Source organism: Carcharodon carcharias, chromosome 26, assembly GCF_017639515.1.
Source record: "Carcharodon carcharias isolate sCarCar2 chromosome 26, sCarCar2.pri, whole genome shotgun sequence".
Taxonomy (NCBI): domain Eukaryota; kingdom Metazoa; phylum Chordata; class Chondrichthyes; order Lamniformes; family Lamnidae; genus Carcharodon; species Carcharodon carcharias.
The window spans coordinates 43,827,246-43,853,092 of record NC_054492.1 but is presented as its reverse complement, the minus strand read 5'-3'; the positions used below and the strand labels follow the sequence as shown (position 1 = coordinate 43,853,092).

Here is a 25,847-nt window from a genome sequence, read left to right as displayed (position 1 = left end):
GGGGGGGTAGCCAGGGATTTCTGGGGGGGGGTTGCAAGGGTAGTCGAGGGGAGGGGAGATGCACCCGCATTTGGATCGGGGTTGGGGGTGTAGCCAGGAGGTCCTGTTGGTATTGGGATGAGGTCAGTGCTATAGTTACCCAGAAGTTAGAAGTAGTTTTAATTTTTCTACCATTTTCTGGGTAACAATTGCTATAAGACAGTCAGAACTATACGAAGTTTGCAATTGAAATCAGGGGTTCATATGGTTCCCGCGCAGGGCAATTGACCATTGGAAGTTTGAACTTCCTGGGCCATTGACATGCAATCCTTACGTGGGGACTCAGAAAGCACAGAAGAGTGCCAAGCCACTACAACAATTTATAAATATATATCACCTTTAATGTAACGAAACATCTCAAGGTACCACATGGAATAACACACAAGACATCGAACCATATAAGGACACATCAGGTCAGATGATGGTCAAAGTCATAGGTTTTAAGGAGTGTCATAAAGGAGGAAAGCAAGTTAGGGAGGTGGAGAGAGGAAACTCCAAAGCCTAGGGCCTAGGTAACTTAAGACGTGGCCACCAAATGGTGGAGTGATTAAAATTGGGACTGCACAAGAGACCAGAATTAGAGGAGCAAGATATCTCAGAGGGTTGTGGGGCTGGGGGAGATTACAGAGATAGGGAGTGGTGAGGCCTTGGAGGGTTTTAACAATAAGGATGAGGATTATTAAGTCAAGACATTGTTTGCCTGGGAGCCAATATAGGTCAGCGAGCGCAGGGGTGATAGGGAAACGGAACTTGCTTTGAGTTAAGACACAGTAAACTCAATTGATTTGTGGGTTGTACAAAAAAAAGTGTACAACTGCCCCAAACCAGAACCGAATTCCATCTTTTCAATTGTAGTTTGAGCAGTAGGTCAACGAACTCCTGCTGAGAAGTACAGTTATGTCAACTTTGGATGAAGGCAGAATTAGGTCAAAGTGGCCAAAGATTGATTGGCTTCAATCCATTAAAATGCATTGGGTTGTCTGTTTGGCATACTGCAATTCACTGGCCCAACGTGAATGAAACTGGACCTCAAAATCAGGGCCGCCTCTTCACTTAGTGAGAGGCTGCCGTTCCATCAATCAACCACCCAAGCATCAAAAAGTGAACCCCAATGTGTAGAGTGGAGCTTTTAACTTCACAGTTTTTCTTTATCCATAAAGATAATAAGGAAATGCAGTTTTCACTTGTCTGTGAACACTGTGACTTGAATTTTTCACCCATCAGGAGCACAGGATTAGCGGCCCCCAGAGTGGACGGGAAACTTCCCCCGACTGTGATCGGCCCCCGAACACGATTTCACGCTGTCTGGCCAATTAACAGCCAGCCAGGGTGAAATGCGCATTAAGAAAGGCTCAGCACTGCCGGTGGGGGTGGGAAGAGGGCGGACACCAACGTCACTGCGGGTGCTGGTCAGCGCTTCCAGTGAGCTCCCTGAAGGCAGACAGCTGTCCCAGGGAGCTGCAGACCTCCACAGGACAAACAAAACAACACAGATGCTGCAAAATATGTCCACGCAGCTCAATCACAGAGATTTCATTCCACCCTGGATGTAAAATGTAAAGGCCGCCTGGCTGATTGACCTGTCCGCCAGCCATAAAACCGGATGGTCCACGACAAATTGCTTTCAATTGCCCACTTAGTGGGTTTAATTGCCCGTTTAATTGTTGGCGGGCACATTTCTAACAGCCGTGCGCACCCGCCAAGCGAGATATCGCACGGGTGCACTATGACGTCGGGACGCTCGCCTGGTGTCATCTTGCCCTATTTTGTGGCCGGACAGCTCGGGTGTGTGGCTGCCTGCGGGGGGTCAAGCTCTGGCCTTTAAATTTAAGCCTAATTTCAGACGTCATAACATTGGCTGAACAGATAGTTAAAGCTCCCAGGACAAGAGCTAACATTTTCCTGCAAAATGAATAGGGCATTATTCGATATTTTCATTACCCATAAATGTCCAGAACACCAATGAATGTGTGCTTCTTGCCAGAAAACTGTAGAGCCTTGTTAATGTGATCCACAATGCAGCTGAACAGATGGGCGTAGATGTGTTTCGCCAAAGCATCTCTGGCATTGATGGCCTGAACCTTGGTCATGGGTTTGATGACCGTGTCTGAGGTAGTTGCAATTTTTCTGTGGCACAGCCCATGAGCCATCTCCTCCAGCTTTATCTCCAGGAGTTCGGAAAATACTTTCAGGTGATTATCATTGTGCTGTTTTAAAAGAAAACCATAAATAGTAATGAGGACCATGACAGGTTCAATTCTTAAAATGAAAAACTCAGTGGCTGTGTGTGTCAGGGTTGGAAGGTCCCAACAGAAACGCTCAGCAGTCTGAATCAGGGGGAATTGAAGAGCTCAGCATCAATCCAACAATCATCGCCGCTGCTCTGAAGATCTGGGCTGTTCTGGTTCTGTCCTTAAGAATTCTTTGACAATTAATTGAAACGTTATTGTGCAAAGATTTCATGTCGACAGCCACTTAATGACTTAGTGCAAGTTGTTACTGGAATTGTTAATACAGCATGAAAGGAGGCCACTTGGCCTATTATGCCACATAGTCCCACTGACCCACACTTTTCCTTTTGCCCTGAAATTTCTTTCCTGTTTATGTATATGTCCAATTCATTTTTGAAAGTGGCCACTGAATCTGCTTCCACCACACTTTCAAACAGTAGCTTTCATAATTTGTTAGTTAAAAAAAAATTACAGTGCCACCTGGACATTTTTGCTAATTATTTCAAATCTGTGTCCTTTGATAACCAATTCTCCTGCCAGTGAAAACATTTTCTCCTTAAATCTACTCAGTCAAAACCCCACATTTATTTTGAACATCTCTATTAAATCTCCCCTCTTTGCTCAATGGCGAACAATCCCAGCTCCTCCTGTCAGTCTCTCCATAGAAATCAGTTCTCTTAGTTGGCGACCATTTTACTAAATCTCTTTCTCCTTACCTTCTCCTCTTTCATCTTCTCAGGCGGCTGTTTGTTAATGTATTCTCTGTTAAAACTTTCTTCTTAAGGACAGAACCAGAGTGGCCCAGATCTTCGCAGCAGTGGCAACAATTGTTGGATCAATGCTGCGCTCTTAAATTCCCCCAACTCGGCGCTGCTGAGCGTTTCTATAGGGGTCTTCCAACCCTGGCTTTCCCACTTGGGCAACTCCGGCAAAGCAGAGTAGGGTTGGGGTAAGACAGAACACACCCCCTTTTTACAGCATCAGCTGCCGTGTGGTAAGTTTAAAGGTCCAGTTTGAATGTTAGTGAACGGATGAGTTAATGGGTGAGCGGGCAAGGTGAGTAAGTGGGTGAGGTGGATAAGTTAGGGGGTAAGAGGGTAGGTGGTCGGAGAGTAGGGGCTCGGGGTTGGGTAGTAGAGGGAGAGGTGGGTGAATGGATAGGTGGGTGAGGTGGATAAGTGGGTGAGGGGGTAGGGTGGGCCTGTGGGTAGGGATAGATGGGTGCGTGGTTAGTTGGGTTGGGTTGGTAGGGTTGTTGAGTCGGATCGGGTTAGGAGGGCAGTCAGGTGGTCGGGAGGGGTAGTCAGTTCGGGGGGGGGGTAGTTGAGTTGGGTATCAAGTTGGGGGGGGTGGTCAGCTGGTAGGAGCAGTAGTCAGAGAGTCAGAGGGAGTCAGGAGTGGGTAGTTGGTTCAGGGGGTTGGGGGATAGTCAATTCGGGGGGAGGGTAGTCAGGTTGGGTGTGTATTCAGCAGGGGTCAGCATTGGTGGTGATTGGGTGGGTCAGTTGTGCAGTTACCCAGATTACCCAGATGTTAGACAAAATTTTAACTTGTCTAACATTTTCTCGGTAACAATCCAGCTAAGTACTGTGGAACTGCCCAAAGTCTCTGACTCTAACTCAGAGTTGGAGACATTTGTGGGGGGTCCTTGGGAGCAGGGGAATTGCCCATCGGAAGTTGAAACTTGCCAGGCAATTCCCACAAAGGTCCGGGCATCAGGACTTCCACATTTTCAATCATTCAACTGATCTTCAACGATCCGAAGGCAGGAAGATTTGGCCCAATGAATACAATCAAACACGGAGTTAAAGGACTTTCTTAAAAAAAAATCTTAACTGAGAATGATTGATTATTCTTTGCATTTCAGAAGCTCCTGATACGAATGAATACACTGAAAATAAAATTAACAATGGGCCATCAATGTAATGATGGCTCCAAATTATAGTCTGTTACTGAATTGCGGTACATCACAACAGGCTGAAGATTCGAGAGCTGCAACTTACTTTGACTGAAGATTTATCATCACCCACAGCTCTTATTCCCACATTTCCTAAATGCAGAATCCCTGCCAACACTTTGAAGATATCCATCTGAAAGTCCTCCTTCAAGCCTGCAACACAGGTTTAGTTAAAGGTTAGAGGATCACAATTATTGACTGAAGAAATTCAAAATTAGCCGCGTGAAGAAATGTGTACAAGTCACAGAAAATAAATCTTAACAAGGAATAAGGAAAATTGTCTTTTAAAGATATGTTCCATACAGCACTTGTTATCGACTGCAGGCTTAAACATTTCAAACTTCAGTCCAGTTTGTCTTTTAAACTTTATATTCCACTACTAATTGCTAATTATGAAGTATTGTAGAGTCAGTCATTCATTCCCTAACTTCAGTTTAAATTTTATTCTCTCTTTTCATTGCTGTGTTCAAAAAAGTGTCCTTTCTCGTTCACTAGAAATACTAACCAGGTCAAGATTCCCATTTTTATATTGATATGTATGGTAATTGGATGAAAATAACTTCGCAGATTTTAAATTCTGAGCTGGATATCACTCTTAATTGTATATCAAGTGTTTACTTATATGCAGATGGAGGGCATTAATTGGGATTTTACTGAGCACATACAAACTTACTGAAACTCTGGTTTGGTTGAGTTAGGAGGTTTATGCTTGTAACGTTTCACTCTGTAAATACATCTAAGACTGAGTAAAGATTGGCTCCAGTATCATCCTTCACCAATTGACTTCCTGGAATACAACAATCACGCAACCATTATTTTTTGAATTGCCTCTTCTTTGTGTCTTGTACTATAAACCTTCCTTTGTATCTTTCCTTTAAATGAAGAGGGCACTACAACATGTGCAGGACAAACATATTTGCAGCAATACAGAAAAACTGTCTGTTATATGGTAGACCCAAAACTCACAAGAGAGGAGTTTAACTCAATTGAATTTACTCAGAGAGTTTGGCAGGGAGGTAGGTCCATGCAGCAGCGTATCGGATTTGTGGTGCTCACAATTAGAAGAAGTGGCTGAAGAATTGAGAGCGCTACAAATTAGGCACACGGAACTCTACGTGGTTATTTAACAGAGTGACTATACTTCAAAAAAGTGCTTTACAGGCTATAAAATCCTTTGGGACACCTGGAGGTTGAGAGAGGCACTATATAAAAATGCAACTTCTTCTTTCTTTCTTTGATTCCCATTTATCAATTGGAGATTGTCAATTCTCGGCACTATTTTCTATCATGCTTAAAACTGGAATACTAGTAGATTAATTCCTCTGTATAATTGTTGTTGCTACGGTAATGAGTGCAAAGGAACAATAAAGGCTTCTTGAAACATGCAATCACTTGTAACATGTAACATTTCATATAATAACAATGGTAATCTACCAAAATAGAAAGAGGGGGTAGGAAAAATACTACTTAAATATATTGCATTGTGATTCGTGCATCAGAGCATCAAATTTAGATTTAGTGGCAAGCTTTCCTGTTGCAAATGTGATGCAAACCAATCATTTGAAAGAAGATTAGCTTGGGATCTGGTCCAATTTAAAATAAAGCAGTGACAATTGCCCAGTTCAAAAACAGTTCTACAACCATGGCAATGTATATAACTTTTAAGCCTAGATTTTAACTATCAGCTGGAAATTGTATGAATGAGAGCTGAGATTGAGTGGCAAACTGCTTGAGCCTCCATGCCATGAGGAGATTATAACTTCAGCCTCATCTCCTAGGCCCTGCCAGCCTCTCATCCAAATTGGAGGGACGTTGTAGCTAGCTGGGAGGCAGGTGCGGGATATTGGGAAGATGAAGGACTGTACTGGGGACCTGGAGGTAAGTATTCTGGAGGAGGGATGCGAGGTCCTTGTAGTCTCGGGAGTGGGAGGAAACGCTCCTGCCCTGCAAGGGTTCTATTTAAAAAAAAACAATTTGTTTTTATTTAGTCTCTTCTGGTTCATGCCCATCTTGCCACTAAATTGACCTGGCAGAAAATCCCCAAGGGCTTTCCCCCCCTCCAAATCTCCAGTTAAAATATATGTCACTGGAACCTGCATGCTTAAAGTTTCACCCCTTTGTCTTCCAGCAGGTGTCTCACAACCACAAGTAAGGCAGTGGGACTGGAGCAGGGACCAATTTACCAGCCTCCCCAACTGGTTTCCCCAAAGTGGGCAGGGTTAAAATTGGCTTATTAAGTTTCAGTCTGCTTAGAAATACAACATAGAAACATGTCAAATATGCTTTACTCATTCATCAATGAGCCATTCATAAACCTCTGCGTTTCCCCTTCTTTCCCTTGGATATTGTTGCACAAACTTATCAGCATTTTGGCAGTTCCCTCAAGTGGTTATTTTCCTTCTTGTCGTCAGCCTTGACAGCCTTCTCTCAATAGCCCTGAGGGGAGGGAGGAGGGGCACATTACTGCCAATTCGATACCCGGTCTCACTCGATATCTAGATATATATTTTCCTTCAGGATTGTGATCGGGAGCAGGAATCTGAACTGACTCTCACTTCTGTAGCTCTAAGATGCTGACTCGTCCCCACCAACACTCCAGCTGAGGTCACTTAACACAAAACTGAACCCTTTGCGGTTTGTGAGCATCAGGTCCAATTGGAACAGTTAGTAACTGGGCCATCATCATCACTTACCCAGCAGTGAAAACGTTTCTCGTGTTTCAATGAAGTCAATTCGGTCATTAACACCGTCAATGACAGAATTTCCACCCATGTTCACGTAACTAAAGTTTTCTGCAGGAGCTGTAAATAATTTAAAATACTAAATGATAAACTGTTTAAGACAGCTGTTGACTTCAAGAAAAACCTTATTTCACAGAAATTGGACTGGTTAAAAACTTAGAACACAGACTCGTCATCAGTAGAACACATGCTAGTAAAGTTTCTATCATACAGATTTTTCAAGACAGAAAGCTATTAATGTGCCTACCTAATTTCAAATGCTTGAACTCAGGTCGATCAGCAGATGCACAAAGCTGGTAGAATATGTGGTAATTTCTCTCGTTTTCAGCCTAGATTTATTAAATAGATATTGTAATCTAATTACAATAGGGCCAAGTACAATTAGTGCACTGATATGCACTGACATTAGATATCATAAGACCACATTTCACAATAATCTTGAAATAAGATCTTTGTGAAGAAGTAGGATACCAAAGGCTAACAAGCAATTCTGCACAACATTAAAATATAAAGCTGTGGAAGAAATTAGGTTATCTAGTTGGAGCTTCCCTCAACATCCGATCTCACTCAGTGCGCTGGCTCTGTTACATGTAGAATGGTTCAACGAATTATAAGCATAGATAAATTAATACTTTTAGAAAAAAAAAGAGTTAAAGCTATATCTGTTACTGGGTAGAAGTTTTGTCATCAACACCTCAAAACCAAAAACACCTGATCAACCAATCATTATACGCAAAGTTCACTTTGCATTCCCTGAAAATAAAAGAGGGTGCTCAAGTCTTGAACTTTTTTTTTTGAATTATCTGAGCCTATATTTTCTCTGTTGCTTTGTCTTTGGCAACACCTCAGCCAATCAGAGTCAAATTGCCAACCAATCAGCACGCTTTTCTCCTGTAGTATAAATTGTTGTGATTGCTTGAAATTTGGCATTCTTGCATTTGTCCTGATGACTGCAAGTCAAAAAAGCTTTGGCAACATGTTTCCCTTTTCAGCCATATTTGAGTTCACTTTCGAAAGCAACCTTCTTCATTCTATTTTGTTTTAAAGTTGATCTATCTAATCGATCACCTGAGTCACTAGAATCTGCCTCAATGTCCTTGACTAAGGCATGGGGATGGGCGGGCATTGAAATAATGGCTTGGATTTTGGGGTCAATGGCAGAGCAAGGGCACTTGTTACTGACCTGGAATAAAACTGCCCACAAAGAAAATCTAGCAATTTCTGTGGCCAAGTTTTCCCCTCTCCCAAGCGCAGTTTTAATCTGGCACCAAGTCAAGGGAACCTCTTGACAAGCAGCAGCAGTGGTGTCAGCAGGGAGGTAAACAGCCAATCACATTGAAGTATTCCCACGCTGCAAAACAGCAAGTTAAAAACACCCACTACCTTTCACTTTCAATTTAAATTTTCCAATAGTGAAATGATTCTGATTGGATTAAGATGGAAGCTAAAATAAAGGATAAACCTGTTTCAAAAAACACATCTTTTTTAAAATATGTAGATATTTTTCAAAACATAATGGAATGATCTGATATTCCACAAATATAAAATTACCTTTGCAGGCTAGGGAGGGTGTTTAGCATTAATTACAATGTTAGCGCACTGTTAAAAACTCAGTTACAGATCATTCAGCAAGATGCAATGTTTTCAAGGGTTTTTAATGCAAGAGTAGCAGCACATGAGTGGATGTTCCTGTCAATTCAATTGATTTTGATTGATTGCTGCTAGGAGCGGGTGTTGGTGAGCGGGTGGGAAGCTTAAGAGCGCACCATCTAGGGAAGTGTAGAATCATCAACAGTGAATGCTGGATTTCTGTGTTATCCTGTACATGTGCAGATTCTGGAAGTTACTGTCAGTTTCAGTAACAATGATCATAATGATGCAAAATGCTCACAGTTTTGCAGTCATTGCCACCACAAATACTGGGCCAGTGATCATCTAATAATTAAGAACATAACACCATAAGACAGGAGCAGAAATTAGGCCATTCAGCCCATCGAGTCTGCTCCACCATTCAATCATGGCTGATAAGTTTCTCAACCCCATTCTCCCACCTTCTCCCCGTAACCTTTGATCCCCTCACCAATCAAGAATCTATCTATCTCGGTCTTAAATACATTCAATGACCTCGCCTCCACAGCCTTCTGTGGCAATGAATTCCATAGATTCATCACTCTCTGGCTAAAGAAGTTTCTCCTCATCTCTGTTCTAAAAGGTCTTCCCTTTACTCTGAGGCTGTGCCCTCAGGTCCTAGTCTCTCCTACTAATGGAAACATCTTCCCCACGTCCACTCTATCCAGGCCTTTCAGTATTCTGTAAGTTTCAATCAGATCCCCCCCTCATCCTTCTAAACCCCATCGAGTATAGACCCAGTGTCCTCAAACGTTCTTCATATGTTAAGCCTTTCATTCCTGGGATCGTTCTCATGAACCTCCTCTGGACCCTCTCCAGGGCCAGCACATCCTTCCTGAGATACGGGGCCCAAAATTGCTCACAATATTCTAAATGTGGTCTGACCAGAGCCTTATAAAGTCTCAGCAGCACATCCCTGCTTTTATATTCTAGTCCTCTCGAAATAAATGCCAACATTGCATTTGCCTTCCTAACTATTGACTCAACCTACAATCAACCTACAATTTAACCTTAAGAGAATCCTGGACTAGGATTCCCAAGTCACTTTGCACTCCAGATTTCTGAATTCTCTCCCCATTTAGAAAATAGTCTATGCCTCTATTCTTCCTACCAAAGTGCATGACCTCACACTTTGCCACGTTGTATTCCATCTGCCACTTCTTTGCCCATTCTCCTAACCTGTCCAAATCCTTCTGCAGCCTCCCCGCCTCCTCAATACTACCTGTCCCTCCACCTATCTTTGTATCATCTGCAAACTTAGCCAGAATTCCCTCAGTTCCTTCATCTAGATCATTAATGTATAAAGTGAAAAGTTGTGGTCCCAACACTGACCCCTGCGGAACTCCACTAGTCACCAGCCATCCTGAGAAGGGCCCCCTTATCCCCACTCTCTGCCTCCTGCCAGACAGCCAATCTTCTATCCATGCTAGTACCTTGCCTCTAACACCATGGGCTCTTATCTTACTGAGCAGCCTCCTGTGCGGCACCTTGTCAAAGGCCTTCTGGAAGTCCAAGTAGATAATATCCATTGGCTCTCCTTTGTCTAACCTACTCATTACCTCCTCAAAGAATTCTAACAGATTTGTCAGGCATGACCTACCCTTGATGAAACCATGCTGACTTTGCCCGATTTTACCATGCACTTCCAAGTATTCTGAAATCTCATCCTTAATAATGGACTCTAAAATCTTACCAACGACCGAGGTCAGGCTAATCAGCCTGTAATTTCCCATCTTTTGCCTCAGTCCCTTCTTAAACAGGGGGGTTACATTAGCGATTTTCCAGTCCTCTGGGACCCTCCCTGACTCCAGTGATTCCTGAAAGATCACCACTAACGCCTCCACTATCTCTTCAGCTATCTCCTTCAGAACTCTGGGGTGTAATCTATTTGGTCTAGGTGATTTATCCACCTTCAGACCTTTCAGTTTTCCTAGCACTTTTGCCTCTCTCTTACCCTTTATATATTTTAAAAAAAACTCTTGCAATCTTCTTTTATATTACTGGCTAGTTTACCCTCATATTTAATCTTCTCCCTCCTTATTTCTTTTTTAGTTGTCCTCTGTTGGTCTTTGTAGGCTTCCCAATCCCCTGGTTTCCCACTGCTCTTCGCCGCATTGTATGCTTTCTCTTTAGCTTTTATGCTGTCCCTGACTTCCGTTGTCAGCGATGGTTGCCTCGTCCTCCCTTTAGTATGCTTCTTCTTCCTAGGGATGAATTTTTGCTGTGTCTCCCAAATTACTCCCAGAAACTCCTGCCATTGCTGTTCCACTGTCTTTCCTGCTAGGCTCATCTCCCAGTCAATTCTGGCCAGCTCCTCCCTCATGCCTCTGTAGTTGCCTTTATTCAACTGTAATACCGTTACATCTGATTCCAGCTTTTTCCTCTCAAATTGCAGGGTAAATTCTATCATATTATGGTCACTTCCTCCTAAGGGTTCCTTCACCTTAAGCTCCCTTATCAAATCTGCCTCATTACACATCACTAAATCTAGAATTGCCTGTTCCCTAGTGGGCTCCACCACAAGCTTCTCCAAAAAGCCATCTCGTAGACATTCCACAAATTCCTTTTCTTGGGATCCACTACCAACCTGATTTTCCCAGTCTACCTGCATATTGAAATCCCCCATGATCACTGTAACCTTGCCTTTCTTACACGCCTTTTCTACCTCCTGGTGTATCTTGTGCCCCACATCCTGACTACTGTTCGGAGGCCTGTACATAACTCCCATTATGGTTTTTTTGCCTTTGCGGTTCCTCAACTCTACCCACACAGATTCTCCATCATCTGACCCTACTTCGTTTCTTGCTATCGATTTAATTTAATTTCTTACTAACAAAGCAACCCCACCCCTTCTGCCAACCTGCCTATCTTTTCGATAGGATGTATATCCTTGGATATTTAGCTCCCAGTCCTGATCCCCTTGCAGCCATGTCTCCGTGATGCCCACCACATCATACCTGCCAATTTCAATCTGCGCCACAAGCTCATTTACCTTATTTCATATACTGCGTGCATTCAGATACAACACCTTCAGTCCTGTATTTCCCGTCCCCTTTCTCATTGTCATCCCTTTATCCGATGTGCTTGAAGTTAGATTCCTAGCCCTTTCCAAACGCTCTGTCCTATTTTGTGTTCTGGAGACTTTAATAGCCTCTCCTGGACCCTCCTTTCTTTTCAGTTTTTTCATAATTTTCCATGAAGTTGAATCCACCCCCCACCCCCCACATGCTAACCTGCTGCTTTGTTTCCCATTAGTCATACTTCTTGGAGTTTTACCCCCCCACCGCCCCCACTTTCTAGCTTAAAGTCCTGTTGACCACCCTATTTACCCTTTTCGCTAGAACATTGGTCCCAGATTGGTTTGGTCCCAGATTGGTTCAGGTGGAGACCGTCCCAACGGTACAGATCCCTCCTGTTCCAATACTGATGCCAGTGCCCCACGAAATGGAACCCCTCTTTCCCACACCACTCCTTTAGCCACGTGTTTACTTCCCTTATTCTCGCGTCCCTATGCCAATTTGCACATGGCTCGGGTAGTAATCCGGAGATTATAACCCTTAAGGACCTGTTCTTTAATTTAGTTCCTAGTTCCTGATAATCCCCAAATGGGTCCTCTTTCCTAGTCTTACCTATGTTATTTGTCCCGATGTGGACCACAACAACTGGATCCTCCCCCTCCCTCTCCAATATCCTTTCAAGCCGCTCAGAGATGTCCCTCATCCTGGCACCGGGCAGGCAACATACCATGCGGCACCTTCGATCCTGTTTACAAAGGATGCTATCAATTCCCCTAATTACAGAATCCCCTACAACTACCACTTGTCTTTTTGCTCCCCCCTCTTGAATGGCCTCCTGTCCCACGGTGCCGTGGTCAGCTGGCTCATCCTCCCTACAGCCCTGTTCCTCATCCACACAGGGAGCAAATACCTCATACCTGTTGGACAAGGTCAAGAGCTGAGGCTCCTCTGTTCCTGAACACAGGATCCCTCTACCTGCCTCACTTGCAGTCACATCCTGCTGACCCTGATCACTGACCGAATTTGAGGTACTTAATCTACCAGGTGTGACTGCCTCCTGATACAAAGCATCCAGGTAACTCTCCCCCTCGCGGATGTGCTGCAGCATCTGGAGCTTGGACTCCAGCTCATCAATTCTGAGCCAGAGTTCCTCCAGCAACCAACACTTGCTGCAGATGTGGTCACTGCGGCTCGCAATGGGATCTGCCAATTCTTAGAGGAAGTGCATGTGACTACCAGTTCAACAGTATACTATTTCTGAATTATTTTGCGGAATATAAACAAGTATGATGCGGTGCAGAGTGAATAACAATAGTTGAATTGTTGAAATAAAAAGAATGGCAAATGTAATTGCATCTAACAGAATACAACAGAGAAGGCAACACACGTGAACATGTTTTAGAACCACAATATTTCCCTTTACCTGATGTGATTCTTACCTGAAACACCACCCTTGACTTTTCCAGAAGGTATGTTCTCATATTTGCACCAATGATTCGATACCGGCTATCAAAACTGATCTCAGTGTATTTACCAAAACGGCTGCTATTGTCATTTCGTGTTGTCTTTGCATTTCCAATTGCCTGGAAACAAAGACACATTGGTACAGCAATCCTGAGGCAGAAGATGCATTTGGTGACCCTGCAATCAAACCACCTATTAAATGTCTATTGAAAAACATTGGTGGTATAAGTTTTAAGAGAATTTGGATTTGTGGAAACTTTATTTCTTCATTTCATTAACCGAATGCTTGAATTAAGACATCAACGTTTACAAATTAAAGAATGTCAATATAACAATTTTCATTTATGATAATTCCCTATTTGAAGTTTACAGTTAATTCCAATTATGCAAAAACGTATAATTAAAAATTGCTTAATATATACTGGATAATTAAAAACATTTTCACACTGGAAAAGCTACTTTGAATTAAAAGTAGACAGTATGCTTCTTTTTAAGTAATTTAGCTACAATATATATTGAGGGAGCTAGTTTTATGTAATACATCCTAAACATAGGCTATGGGAAGAGTTTTCCCTTCAGCGAATGGGGGCGGGGCCTGCTGATCGATGGGTAAAATGACACGCGGTGATGTCAGACGGGCATCTTGACATCACCACGCTCGTCATTTCGATTGTCTGTTCAGCTGTGCGCCCGCCGAACTATCAATGGCCTATTAAGGCCATTAACAAAGTAATTAAAGTTGTTAAGAATGTCGCCTGTCGAACCTTAAGGGCGGGATGAAGTTTCATGAAGGTTTATTATTTAAATAAGAATTTTTGAAAAAGTTAATGGACGTATCCCAGCTCATGTGACAGTTTTACATGAGGGGACATGTCCTTAAAATTTTTTTTTCACCCTTATTAAATATTCTGGAACTTAAACTGATCTCCCTGAGGTTCTTCCGCGCCTCAGGGAGATTTTGGGGCTCTTTCGCGCACATGCGGGAAATTGCCTTAATTGGCCCACCCACATAAAATGGCAGCGCACACCCGATGGGGGGGGGGGAGGGGGGCCAATCGGGTTCGCGCCCGTCCCTGCCCCCCCCAATCAGGGGGGAATATCTTTTCCTATGTGAGGAACCTGCTCAAGTAATATAATCACTTGCTCCAAGGTTGACTAACACTGGACAGCAGGCACATGGATTATACAGATTATTGAAATTAACACCAATAACTCCTGATTGCATAAAAAGTTAGCTAAAATAACATTTCAAAAAATTGGATTAGTGCATATCAATGACAATAGGGGACGCAGCGGCATAATGGTAATGTCACTGGGCAAGTAATCAAGGTCAAGACTAATGTTCTGGGGGACATAGCTCAAATCCCACCATGGCAGCTGGTGGAATTTAAATTCAATTAATCAAAATACAGAAGTTTAAGCTAGTCTCAGTAATGGTGTCTATGAAACTGTCAATGATTGTCGAGAACTCATCTGGTTCACTAATGACCTTTAGGAGAGGAAATCGGCCATCCTTAGTTGTGACTCCAGATCCACAGCAATGACTCTTAACTGCCCTCTGAAATGGCCTAGCAAGCCTAGCAAGGGCAATTAGGGAGGGGCAACAAATGCTGGCTTTGCCAATGATGCCCATATCCCATATAAGGAAATAAAAAAGATAGCATGGAGCAATTCCAATGCTGTGATGAGTGAGATGGGGAGAATGGTTAGGTTACACAAGTTTCATGCTTCATAATTTCTTCCGAGTGATTTCCCAGGTATTACCTTTCTGAACTACTAGAGGCTGCTTTGTTGCTTCTTACCTCTGTTATAGGGTTTGATGCAAGGACTTTATCTTCTACACAAGCCTTGCTACTGGACTTACTAACGGTGGCAAAGTACCTCATAGCATATCGAGCAGATACGGTCTTCCCTGCACCCGACTCTCCACTTACGATAATAGACTGGTTTCTATTCTTCCTAACATTAGGAGACAGAGGAAGAAGACATTGTGCAATAGTTTTTTTAATGCACCTTAATCTAATTTAGTTATAACTAAAAATAAAACCATCTATTATCTTTTGATGAACAAATTAACAAATTAAAGAACAAAACTAATACAATCTATGGGCAAAATTGTAGCATTAGCAGCATAATTTAATGCTATTTTCAATTAGCTTCACAATTAGCAATGACCTCATTCTAATTTCATATAATAAGCAAAGTTTTTTGATTTAAGAACTACATCACAATAAAATTTTAGTCAATAGTTGGTTTCTTTATCATGTAATACCATTTTTATCACAGGACTGCTTATGTACCATAGACCTAGCATGAGATTATCAAATGGTTCCCACAGATTATGATGGAACAAACTACAGATGCTAGATGCTCCCTACATGCAATTAGCAAATAGCATATGTTTTTACAAAAAAAATGTAAACTTGTTTTATTAATATTTTAAAAAGACCTTACTCTCTAACAACTTGCTAGAGTAAAAATTGTGATTGGTGAAGTTCATGCATAAATCCTTGACAACCTCTCTCAGTTTCTGTCTGTACTACTTATATACAGGTGCATCAAATAAATGGGTTAATGCTCCTTTAAGAACAGTACATATAGAAATGTAGCAATATCTTTAAGCAGCAGACATATAGATAAATTAACAAAATTATCCCTTTTCTTCACCTGGGTAGAAATGCAATATTCATCAATCCTTTTGATCCTGACACTTTCTACAAATTTTAACAGAAAGGTCAAGAATTTTATAGACCTCTAGTCATGCACACTATCCTAGATGATTCATTATATCCTGCTAACAATCATTGTGAATAAGCCCCCCATAAATGCAGTAGTCCCTGTAAAATAGCCGATGCCAACTTTTTTTTAAACCATCTAAGCATACAATGAATTATCTTGGCCCTACTATTCCCTTTTTCTATAACAATTTTTTATATTTTCTTCTATTTCAAGTCACTTTGTGGCAACAGAAAGAAGTCAACAGTCACGTTCAGCAGAAGCTAAACAGCACGGTTAATTAAATTGAATTCAGACATGTTAAACATTTAAGCAATCCTGGAAATGAACAAGTTTAACCATTTCACTATTTCCAGCACCAGCATAAATCCACAATCCATTTTAAAAAAAAATAAATCAAAAATCTTAATCAAATTAGATTAAACTAAAACCTGACCCTATGTGTACATGATGAGAGCATCTTACAATAAAGGCAGCAGAGTTTTGGATGAAGGGGTTTATGGAGGATGGAGGATGAGAAACAGCCAGGAGAGCATTGGAATAGTTAATCTGGAGGTAACAGGAGCTTGGATGAGGGTTTCAGCAGCAGATGGACTGAGGGAGGATCAGAAATAGCTGATATTATGGAGGTAGAAGTAGCTTTTATGATGGAGAGGATATATGCAACCAGAAGCTAAGTCCAGAGTCAAATAGGAAACAAACGCTCCAAACAGACTGGTTATCCTGAGACAGTGGCCAGGCAGAGCGATGGGATTGGTAGCTATGGAATAGAGTTTGTGGCAGCTGCTGAAGACAATGGCTTTGGTCTTCTGAATGTCTCATTACAGGAAAGCTAGGCTCATCCATGACTGGATGTCAGACAAGCAGCTTGCCAACACAGAGGGAGTGGAGGGATTGGAGAATTGGTGGTGAAGTTGGGCTGGTTGCAATCAGCATACAAGCGGAACCTGACATTTTGCTTTCTGATGATGACACTGAGCGGCAACATGCAGTTGAGAAATAGGATAGGGTCAACGATAGATCCTTAGGGGATTCCAGAGGCTGGGGTTTGGGGGGAGGGGGGGTGGCTATTGCCCAAGATTATCTGGTTGCTACTGGATTGATAAGAGTGGAACCAAAAGAGGAAAGTCCCACCCGACTAGACAGCAGAGGAGAGACACTGCAGGAGAATGGTGTGATTAACCACACCACAGGCTGCAGACAGCCTGCTACCAAGCTGGAGAAGTAAATATCATAATACAATGCAGCTAAGCACCAAAAAATAAGTATTGTGACACAGGAAAATCAGACTGTATAAGGTGAGATGTAGTATTACAAATTAATTCTTGTTTCTTGCATATAACCTGAGCTTTCATTTAAATATCACTACAGTTTTTGGTAGCAAAATGTAGATGATATTAGTGGAATATATGCTATACAACAAATTTATATGTGAAACTACTGCTCACAGATAAGTATCCTACACTTATGCTGAATCAATGGGTTGGAAAAATTGACCTGGCCATTTGTTTGTAAGCTTCTTCAGCCACTGCAAAGATATGAGGATCCATATCGCCCATATTCTGCCCACTGTAGGCATGGATGATGGCATCTCCATAGATTGGTATCTCTTTGTATGGGTTTATAGCCACAAGAATAATACCTAAAATTAAAAACAAAAATCAGTACCAACAGTTATCATTATCTAAAACAATCAAGTAAGTGAAAATTTCCAAAATGGTGTTGTGTTATGTGGCTTCATTTCATACCACAATAGGTGTAGATGAGTTTGGAATCCACAAAACGCACTTTGAGGTTATGCATAACTGCTGGCTCATGCAGATAGCTGAGCGCTGTGAGGTCATTTTCACCCACGAGTATATCAGGGTTCCGTAGAGGTGGCAGTAGTGTCTTAACTGGATCAATCGGATATTCCAATTCCTAAAATGTTCAAATTAAATGAGAAAGGCAGGGTGTGCAATGGCGGAAGAAATTACTTATTTACTTATTTTTTTACTTATTTTGCATGATACAAGCGTCTCTAAGCTGCAATAGTATTATATGGGCACCATTTATATCAGATCCAAATTTTGTTTCTGTGAGCTACATCATGACAGCGAGTACACAGACATCAGACATGTCAGGAAAAGTAATAGGAGCTATTTACAATTCAAGTGATTATAATGAGCAAGGAAATAAAAGATCCATTTCTCACTGAATGGAACGGAAATTAATCTTTACAATAAGTTAATAGGTTACAAAGAATTTCTAAAATATTTCTAATTATTAATGTCAGCATTACGTGGGGCACTGATATTCAAAATAAACACAGCCATTCACGTTAGCTGATGGTCTTGGGTGCCTAAATTAGAAACTAAAACACCTGAACTAAGTTTCCGCCTACATTGTCTACGCATGTAAAAGACTTAACTCATATAAGAGAGAGCTGGAGGAATAACTCGCTTGACTGGTAACTGCATATTTACGTATTGGATAAAATGCTGTACATGGTTTGGACTCATAATTAAACTGTCTGTTAAATGATCAGACCCTGCTTCAGTGTTTTTGGTATATTTCAATAAACTTAAACTGCAATATAAACAGCAAAATGTGTGATATATCAGAATCTTACTGTCTAACTTGCTTCATGGGGTAGAATTTTACCTTTGGCGTGTGGGTGTGTGCGCGGCACACCCGAGCGTAATATGACATGCGATATTTCATTCGGCGGGCACGCACCAGAGTTGGCTGCCTATTAAGATCTATTATGGCCGTTAACAAGCTAATTAAAATCAAATTTACGCTGCCCGTCCAATCTTATGGTTGGCGGGCAGGCGCTAAGCAGCCTTTACATTTTTTAGGAAACCTCATCCACGAGCGGGCTGAGGTTTCCTAAAGCAAATAAACACAAAATAAAAACTTTATTTTGGAATTAAAAACATGTCCCATTTCATGTGGCAGAGTCCGTGCCTCAGGGAGATTGAAGTGCTCTTTTGCGCACCAGGTCCGATCTCCCTCCTCCACTCTCCTGCACAGGTAGCGCTGGGCCTTAACTGGCCCGCCCGTGTGAAATCGTGCAGCGGAGCCGATCATGGGTGGCAGTCAGCTTCCCAACCGATTGGGGGCGCGCCTCCACACGCCGGCTCTTCAACCTCCCCCTTGACAGGGGGAGAATCCTGGCCATGCTGCTGTGTGTTGGTCAGCACAGTCCACACCTTCCGTGGAAATGGTTGGGTGGAGCTCACCTGCACTGCTCCACGAAAATTGTGTCTAATCAGGTGCGGAACCTGCAGTCCCTGTTTTGGTGCCTCCAGGTAAATTCAAATTATGATTACCAGCACTTAGGACCAAAATTGTGTGTTAAAACTAGGCTTTCAAACAGCTAATTTGTACACAGCAAGCTTCCCCAAACAGCAATCTGATAATGACCCAACAATCTGTTTTTGTGATGTTGATTAAGGGATAAATTTTGGTCAGGATACGAGGGAGAACTCCCCTGCTGTTCTCTGAAATAATGCCATGGGATCTTTTACATACACCCAAGGGGGAAGACAGGGCCCCTGTTTAACATCTCATCCAACAGATCGCACCTCTGACCGTGCAGCATCTCCTCAGCACTGCACCTGGGGTGTCAGCTTTTATTTCTGAGCTCAAATCCTGGAATGGGACTTGAACCCATCACAACCTTAGGACTCAGCAGCAAGAGCGCTATCAATTAAGCCATGGCTGGCACTACACAGCACCACATAGTGCAAACATCTAATGAGAACACTTTAGGCAAATTACTTTGCAAGCTATCTGAAAATAGAATAAAACCAATCACATATTTCTTTGTCAACTTACAGTGCCATCTTCTAGCTGCAGAAGTAGTACATCAGATCCCTTCTTATAGTCCTTGGTGATCTCCGCTGACTGCCAGACTTCATCAGGGTCAGGAATCCAAACACTATTGTACTATGAAACAGAGTAAATAAAGCCATGTTTTCTGTTAAAATGCATCAGACACTCTCAACATGTTCCATATTCTTCTATTATTGGAATGCAACTTGGGTCAACTACTCTGTCAAAGGTGCTTTATAAATATAAACTGTTGCTAGCGCTCCTGTGTTTCTAGCAGTGGACTAACCAAGTGTAGAGAATGGAAAGTATTACCATTACTATTGTTAAAATGGGATTTTTGCCTGAGATTATGTAATATTGTGTTACGAAAATGTGTTATATAGGCTATTAATTTACAATGTTATCGGCTGAACATATATAAAATGTCATCAGCTTGTGAACATTTTGGAAGGAACGCTTTCGCTAAGCAAAGCACACAGACCTACAGCAGCTACTACGCTGCATTTGCGAAGGAAGCAGAATCTATGGAGCTTTCAGAGGCAGTGGCTAAGAAAAGCTCAGATTGAAACCAGAGAGAGTTCATGTGAACCAGATCTTGGGTTTAAAATATAGTGGATTTGAACTGTCAGATTGAGACTGCCACAGGAACAGAAGGGGAAAATGCCATAACTCCTCTCCTTTTCTCTGAAACCACGCTCACCAAAACGGAATTGTTTGTGATATGTACACCCAACAGAAGACCTCATTGCTGCGATCCAAGAGTTTTTAAAACAGGATTCTGAATCGACACCAGTATCTCCAAGAGAAAAGCGAATCAGCCAGCCACAACTGCTCCAGTGAGAAACCCAAGTACCAGCAGCTACTGTGGGACAAAGAGAGGAGTCAGTCACCCCTCCTAACCTGGTCATAACAACTGTGTTAATATCTGCTATGACTTTACCCCCAGAGTCCCAACAAAGGGAAAGCAATCTGTTATTTCCCTATGTATCTCAAAAAACAATTTAAAACATTATTCCTCAAGCATCTGCCCAATCTATTCACCTGAATTTCAGGACTGCTAATCTTAGCACTACATACACCACCTCCACAATCTAATACTGTAGTACCATTATGTTACATATACCACACAACTATCTATAAAGCGTAACTCATCTGATTAATTATAATATTGACTACACTTCATTCTGAGTTGCATTCTACCAAGCCAGACGGCATCTCTGCATGTGCCTATTTTAATGCACATTGTTCCTTTCTCAGGCCATTAATTTTTTTTTATTTTAGGAGATCACAGGCCTTACTTTAAAAAATTACATATGAAAACTTGAAAAAAGACTCAAAACTTCTTGGGCACCTTTTGAGACGACTGATTGGATGTGGTCCAATAGCCTTTGCTTTAATGTAAATGCACCCCCCAAATCTGCAACCTCTACTGCCAAGAATAAGGACAGCGGGTACATGGGAACACCATCACCTGCAAGTTCCCCTCCAAGTCACACATATCCCGACCTGGAAATATATCGCCACTACTGGGTTAAAATCCTCGAACTTCCTACCTAACAGTGCTGTGGGAGTACTCACAGCAAATGGACTGCAGCGGCTCAAGAGGGAGGCTCACCCCCACCCTTTTGAGGGATGGGCAATAAATTATGGTCTTGCCCATATCCCATGAATAAATAAAAGATAACAGATTCATTGACCTGAAATCCCAAGTAATCTTGCTGCTTGTACCTTTGTTTTGAAGTACACCCAAAACCATTTTGTATTGGTACCAAACTACTGGTATGAAGAAAGTCTAACCCAACCAGGCCAAAAATCAAGGTTTGTTCTTTGTCGACTTCCAGTGAGACATGGCTCTAGATATTTAGTCCCAACAGAATGATGTAACAATTTACCTTGTAGAATATCCAGATGCTCCTACATTCTCCACATTTCATTAAGTTTACTGTATACACCTTTTATAAACAATCACATGATTTATTTCTTAACAATGTGGTTAACTCCCTCCTTAAGTACCAGTGTGTTCTATTCTGAGTATGGGTGTTCCTTAAATTTAGCATATATTTTTTATGTTATCACTTCCTCTTCTCACAGTTGTATGCAACAAGGATGACATGGTTTATGGACTTAGACTACATTCTATTATGGAGTTACAGCTTCCCTGCAATTCCTCAAAGTTACAGGAAGCAAAGGTAATGCCACATGGCTCAGTATCTTACATTCTCCTCGTATTTCCAGAGGTTCATCTAACGTTCAGGTCCTCCCTGATTTTCTCTGTTGGGTACTATTTAATATTATTCATCCTTACATCTCCTCTAAGATTGCAGCATGGCTTTATTCACCATTAGAAGCACCAGCGCAGTAGAAAAAACATAACCTTAATTACCAAAGCTTGCCATGTTAAGTCACTGACTTCTTCAGTGAGAAGGAAAAGCTGGTATCTACATTTTAGAACAGAGATTCCCCAACATCCATTAATTCTTGTAGCTGATCTATGCTAAATATTGAAGCCCATTTGATTCTGATACGTACAGGAGAAATGCTTGAGCTGGTTTCAGAAATCACCCAATATCATCTACCTAAAGCTAAATGTTATATTATAGAACTTGGTGCTGGGATTGGAACTTACCCAATGCTAGCATCTATCATCAGAGGCTCTGTAGAGCCTCAAATTAAGTTTAGATTATTAATCCAGAATGCAACAGTTATTACATGCAAATATTCAAAGTAAATATGTGTGGTTTATTTAACTGTTATTGTTAATCTAATCTGTGCACTTTTCTGAGTTCTCTTACTTTCACTATTACTGTTGAAATCGGAATCTTTTAGCGTCCATCAAAATCTCTCTTTCACCTATCGTAATTACTACCCAAGCAGTAATTAATATCGGGACACTGGGGAATGGCATGGGATGTTTATGCAAAGGTCTCAGCCAAACAACTACTTGTCTTTAATTCCCCCCAAGTCATGCAGAGTCCTTTGATTGATTAATTATTTTTAAGAACTTTTTTTGTGGCCTTTGTGGCTTTGGAAAAAATCTATCTAAAGCTAGGTTCAAACAGTGTAGATCATTGTTGATTTCGACCACACCAAAACACTAAGGATGAACCGATGTGGCTGGAGAGGGGATGGGGGGAAGCGAGGTGGTTGGGAAGGCCCTGTGGTCGACAGGCCAAGAGGTTTAAAACTGTCCCCCAAACTTCTAAAACATTCTGACTAAATAGAAACAAATCATTCCTTGGTTGCCAACATTATTTCACTTTCACACAATAATGGCAGAGGTTAACCAAGTTGAAACAATATCTGCCCACACAATCATCTGATGTGTTGCATTGATCAATTAGCAAATGATGGAACAAAGCTGTAACACAACAATAATAAATGGTGAGTTTAAGAATATGTAGGCCACAACAATTACTGCAAACAGATTAGATTTTCATCATTCTGATTACAAATACATATACATTTTATGCTCAGTTTGTTTTACCTGATGCATTTACTTGTCCTGAAATTTTATTGCTAAATTTGCATGGCTTTGCATATGTGGTTAGATATGCACTCTTAGTTCAAATGGTATTTGCGAATATATGAATTAATTTAATTAGTTGTCTTAAACCTTTGGTGACATCATGTGCCTGGTTGGGAAAAAAGAATGACAGCTTTTAATGACGGATACTCTGCATGAGTGGTTTCTGACTGGCTGCATTTTCTTGTAGCAAGGTGGGGCTGAGTTGATGACCTTTCCAGATATCAGGGTTGGGTATAGTCATATCTTGATTCCCTTCTCACATTTATCCACTCACCTTTTGAAGTTTGGGATATTTATGTGTAACATGAATCATCCTTATAATGATAACTTACCAGGCAATTTATCATTGTACAAAAAAGTCTTTCAGTTTTTCCAGCATTAGGATACTTACATCAAGATTTTCTAGATGTTGCTTTTTCCTTAATTTATTTAAGAGCTAATCAGCAATTAGTCTAAATTTTACCTTGCACATTGATGAAAACTTAAGTCCTGTTGTAGATCACAGGTTTAATTAGCACAATTAATATCAAACTCAATGTACAGTTAAATTAATTATATACCCATAAACTTGGATAAACTTGATGCACATTCGCTGTATGAACATGTCAAATTGTGCCACTCCATACCCTCCCCATTAAAATGTTATATAGAAATCAGCAGAGAAATAGACAGCACCCAAACATCCCAAAGAGCTTCATTTAGTTAATTATTTTTGGATTCCAGTGGTTGTTTTCAAACTATAAGGTAGCAACTCAAACTTAAACTTGTATTGATACGTAAGATATCTACATAGACTGCTTGTAGCCAGCTCTACATTGCAGGTTTTACTATCTGGACCAGCTTTCAGGTTGTTTGATTCTAACATTCATTTTGCTATGGTTACTATTTGTCTTTATTTAAATAAAAGGAATCTGAAGCAATGGGAAAAGACGCAGCTGCTGTTTTCTGATCTTTACATTTGGCTCTTTAAACTGAGACAGATGCCATTACATACATTAGGCAACCGATGATACGCTGTTTCAACTGTTTATTACACTTATGGAACCTACCGAGAACTCATAAAATACCAAAATTACCAAGCTTTGAAGGTTTAAGGTTCTACCCAGATTGGATATTCTAAAGTATTAATAGATAAAGAAGCATGAAGGTAAAACAATGTACCAGTGCATAACATATTTTGCACAAAAATTACATTCGTTTGTCTCGAAATTTCAATTCAGTTTAATAATTAGTTGCAATTATTTAGTATTAATCTTCGATAAATCCAGTGAAATTCAGAAAAAGAAGTTTAAGTCACGAATTGCTAAGTAAGCATTCTACTTTCTAAACAATTTCTTTTTTATAAGCATTTTGTAATTAGTGAATCTCTCGTGGCGTTACTCATGATGAGTCAGAAATGCAGAGTCTTATAATGACCGGAGTATTACACTATGAAACACAATATTTTAACATAGTTTATCTCCTGTAGATTGTGCATGAAAATGTATTTCTTCTTGTAACTGTCTTTCTTACTCCATCCTTTTGTGTTATCCCCTCTGTATTACTGTTTACATGATTATCTAATTACAGTGTCTATAAGTGGCAGAATGAAAGCTATCATTCTGGAGGGCATCAAGAAGGCAACCAAGTTCACTGTGCAATCTTGGTGCCTTTAATGTAGAAAAACTTCCTAAGGCACTTCACAGATGTCTAACCAGAAATAAATTGACACTGACCCAAGAATGTGATATTAGGATAACTGGTCAAAGGTTTTATCAAAGGGGTGGGTTTTAGGGATATTTGGGTTTTGAAATGCAATAGTACAACATGTCCTAGCTGACTTGCTGTAGTCATGTGACCTCTGCCATGAGGGAAGCTCTGTTGGCTGCCATCCCAGATCAGTCCAATAAAGACCTTTCACTAAGAAAGCACTGTCATCCTTAAGCATGAAAAATGGTGCCAGAAGTAGGATTAAAATAGTGTTTTGAAACTCTGGAAATGTTGCAGAGAAGACACAGTTCAGAAAGGCACACAGAAACGTTCAATCTGCAACAAGCTGCTAAAAAACAAGGAAAAGCAAGCATACCGATGGCTGCAAATAAAATTCTGAGTGAGTGAATGTGGCAGCAAATTTTCCATTCCCTTCTCCAGTAGAAATGAAAAGTGATATGTGACAGAATTAGCTGTTTTCCCATTTGCAATGGCAAAACTATGAGCTAGCAACAGAATTAATTAACAAGCCAGAACTGATCAGAGTAGCCACACTTCTAATACTGCGGGAGGGGGACTGCTACAAATTGCATACCACCCTAAACCTAACCGATGAACAAAGAAAACAGATGGCAGAGATTTTGAAAGCCTTGAATGAGCGCTTTGAACCTCGAGTGGAAATAACTTATGAATGCTATGTATTCCACACCAGAGCTCAAGGTGAAAAGAAAACCATAGATCAGTATGTGACTGCAGAATCATGAGAATCTGGATAGCCAAAAGATGATCCCATTAAAGATAGATTAGTCTTAGGCATACAAGACCCCTCAATGAGAGCAAGTTTATTGAAAGAGGAGAAACTTACACTCAGGAAAGCGATAGATGTGAGTAAAACTGTAGAATTTGTAAAACGCCAGCAAGAGCACATGTCTGGTAGAGCAGACCAGGAGGTACATTATGCTGAGAGACATTACAGGCCAAAAGAGTAGAGCAATCGGT

General features: G+C 41.1%; 1 protein-coding gene across 3 annotated transcripts in view; it reads right to left on the bottom strand.

Annotated features, from left to right (window-relative positions):
• Nucleotides 1–25,847, bottom strand: part of myo5c (myosin VC) — a 99,150-nt gene that overhangs the window by 67,237 nt on the left and 6,066 nt on the right. For 2 of the 3 annotated variants that reach the window (XM_041175245.1, XM_041175246.1), the window contains exons 2-10: nt 19,637–19,747; nt 17,563–17,734; nt 17,312–17,456; nt 14,881–15,037; nt 13,054–13,197; nt 7,216–7,297; nt 6,921–7,028; nt 4,274–4,380; nt 1,981–2,246 (exon numbers count right to left, since the gene is read on the bottom strand). In XM_041175245.1, coding sequence (XP_041031179.1) covers nt 1,981–2,246; nt 4,274–4,380; nt 6,921–7,028; nt 7,216–7,297; nt 13,054–13,197; nt 14,881–15,037; nt 17,312–17,456; nt 17,563–17,734; nt 19,637–19,747 — 1,292 coding nt within the window. Of the gene's footprint in view, nt 1–1,980; nt 2,247–4,273; nt 4,381–6,920; nt 7,029–7,215; nt 7,298–13,053; nt 13,198–14,880; nt 15,038–17,311; nt 17,457–17,562; nt 17,735–19,636; nt 19,748–20,333; nt 20,496–25,847 lie in introns of all 3 variants that reach the window. The other variant, XM_041175247.1, reaches the window with a different exon arrangement.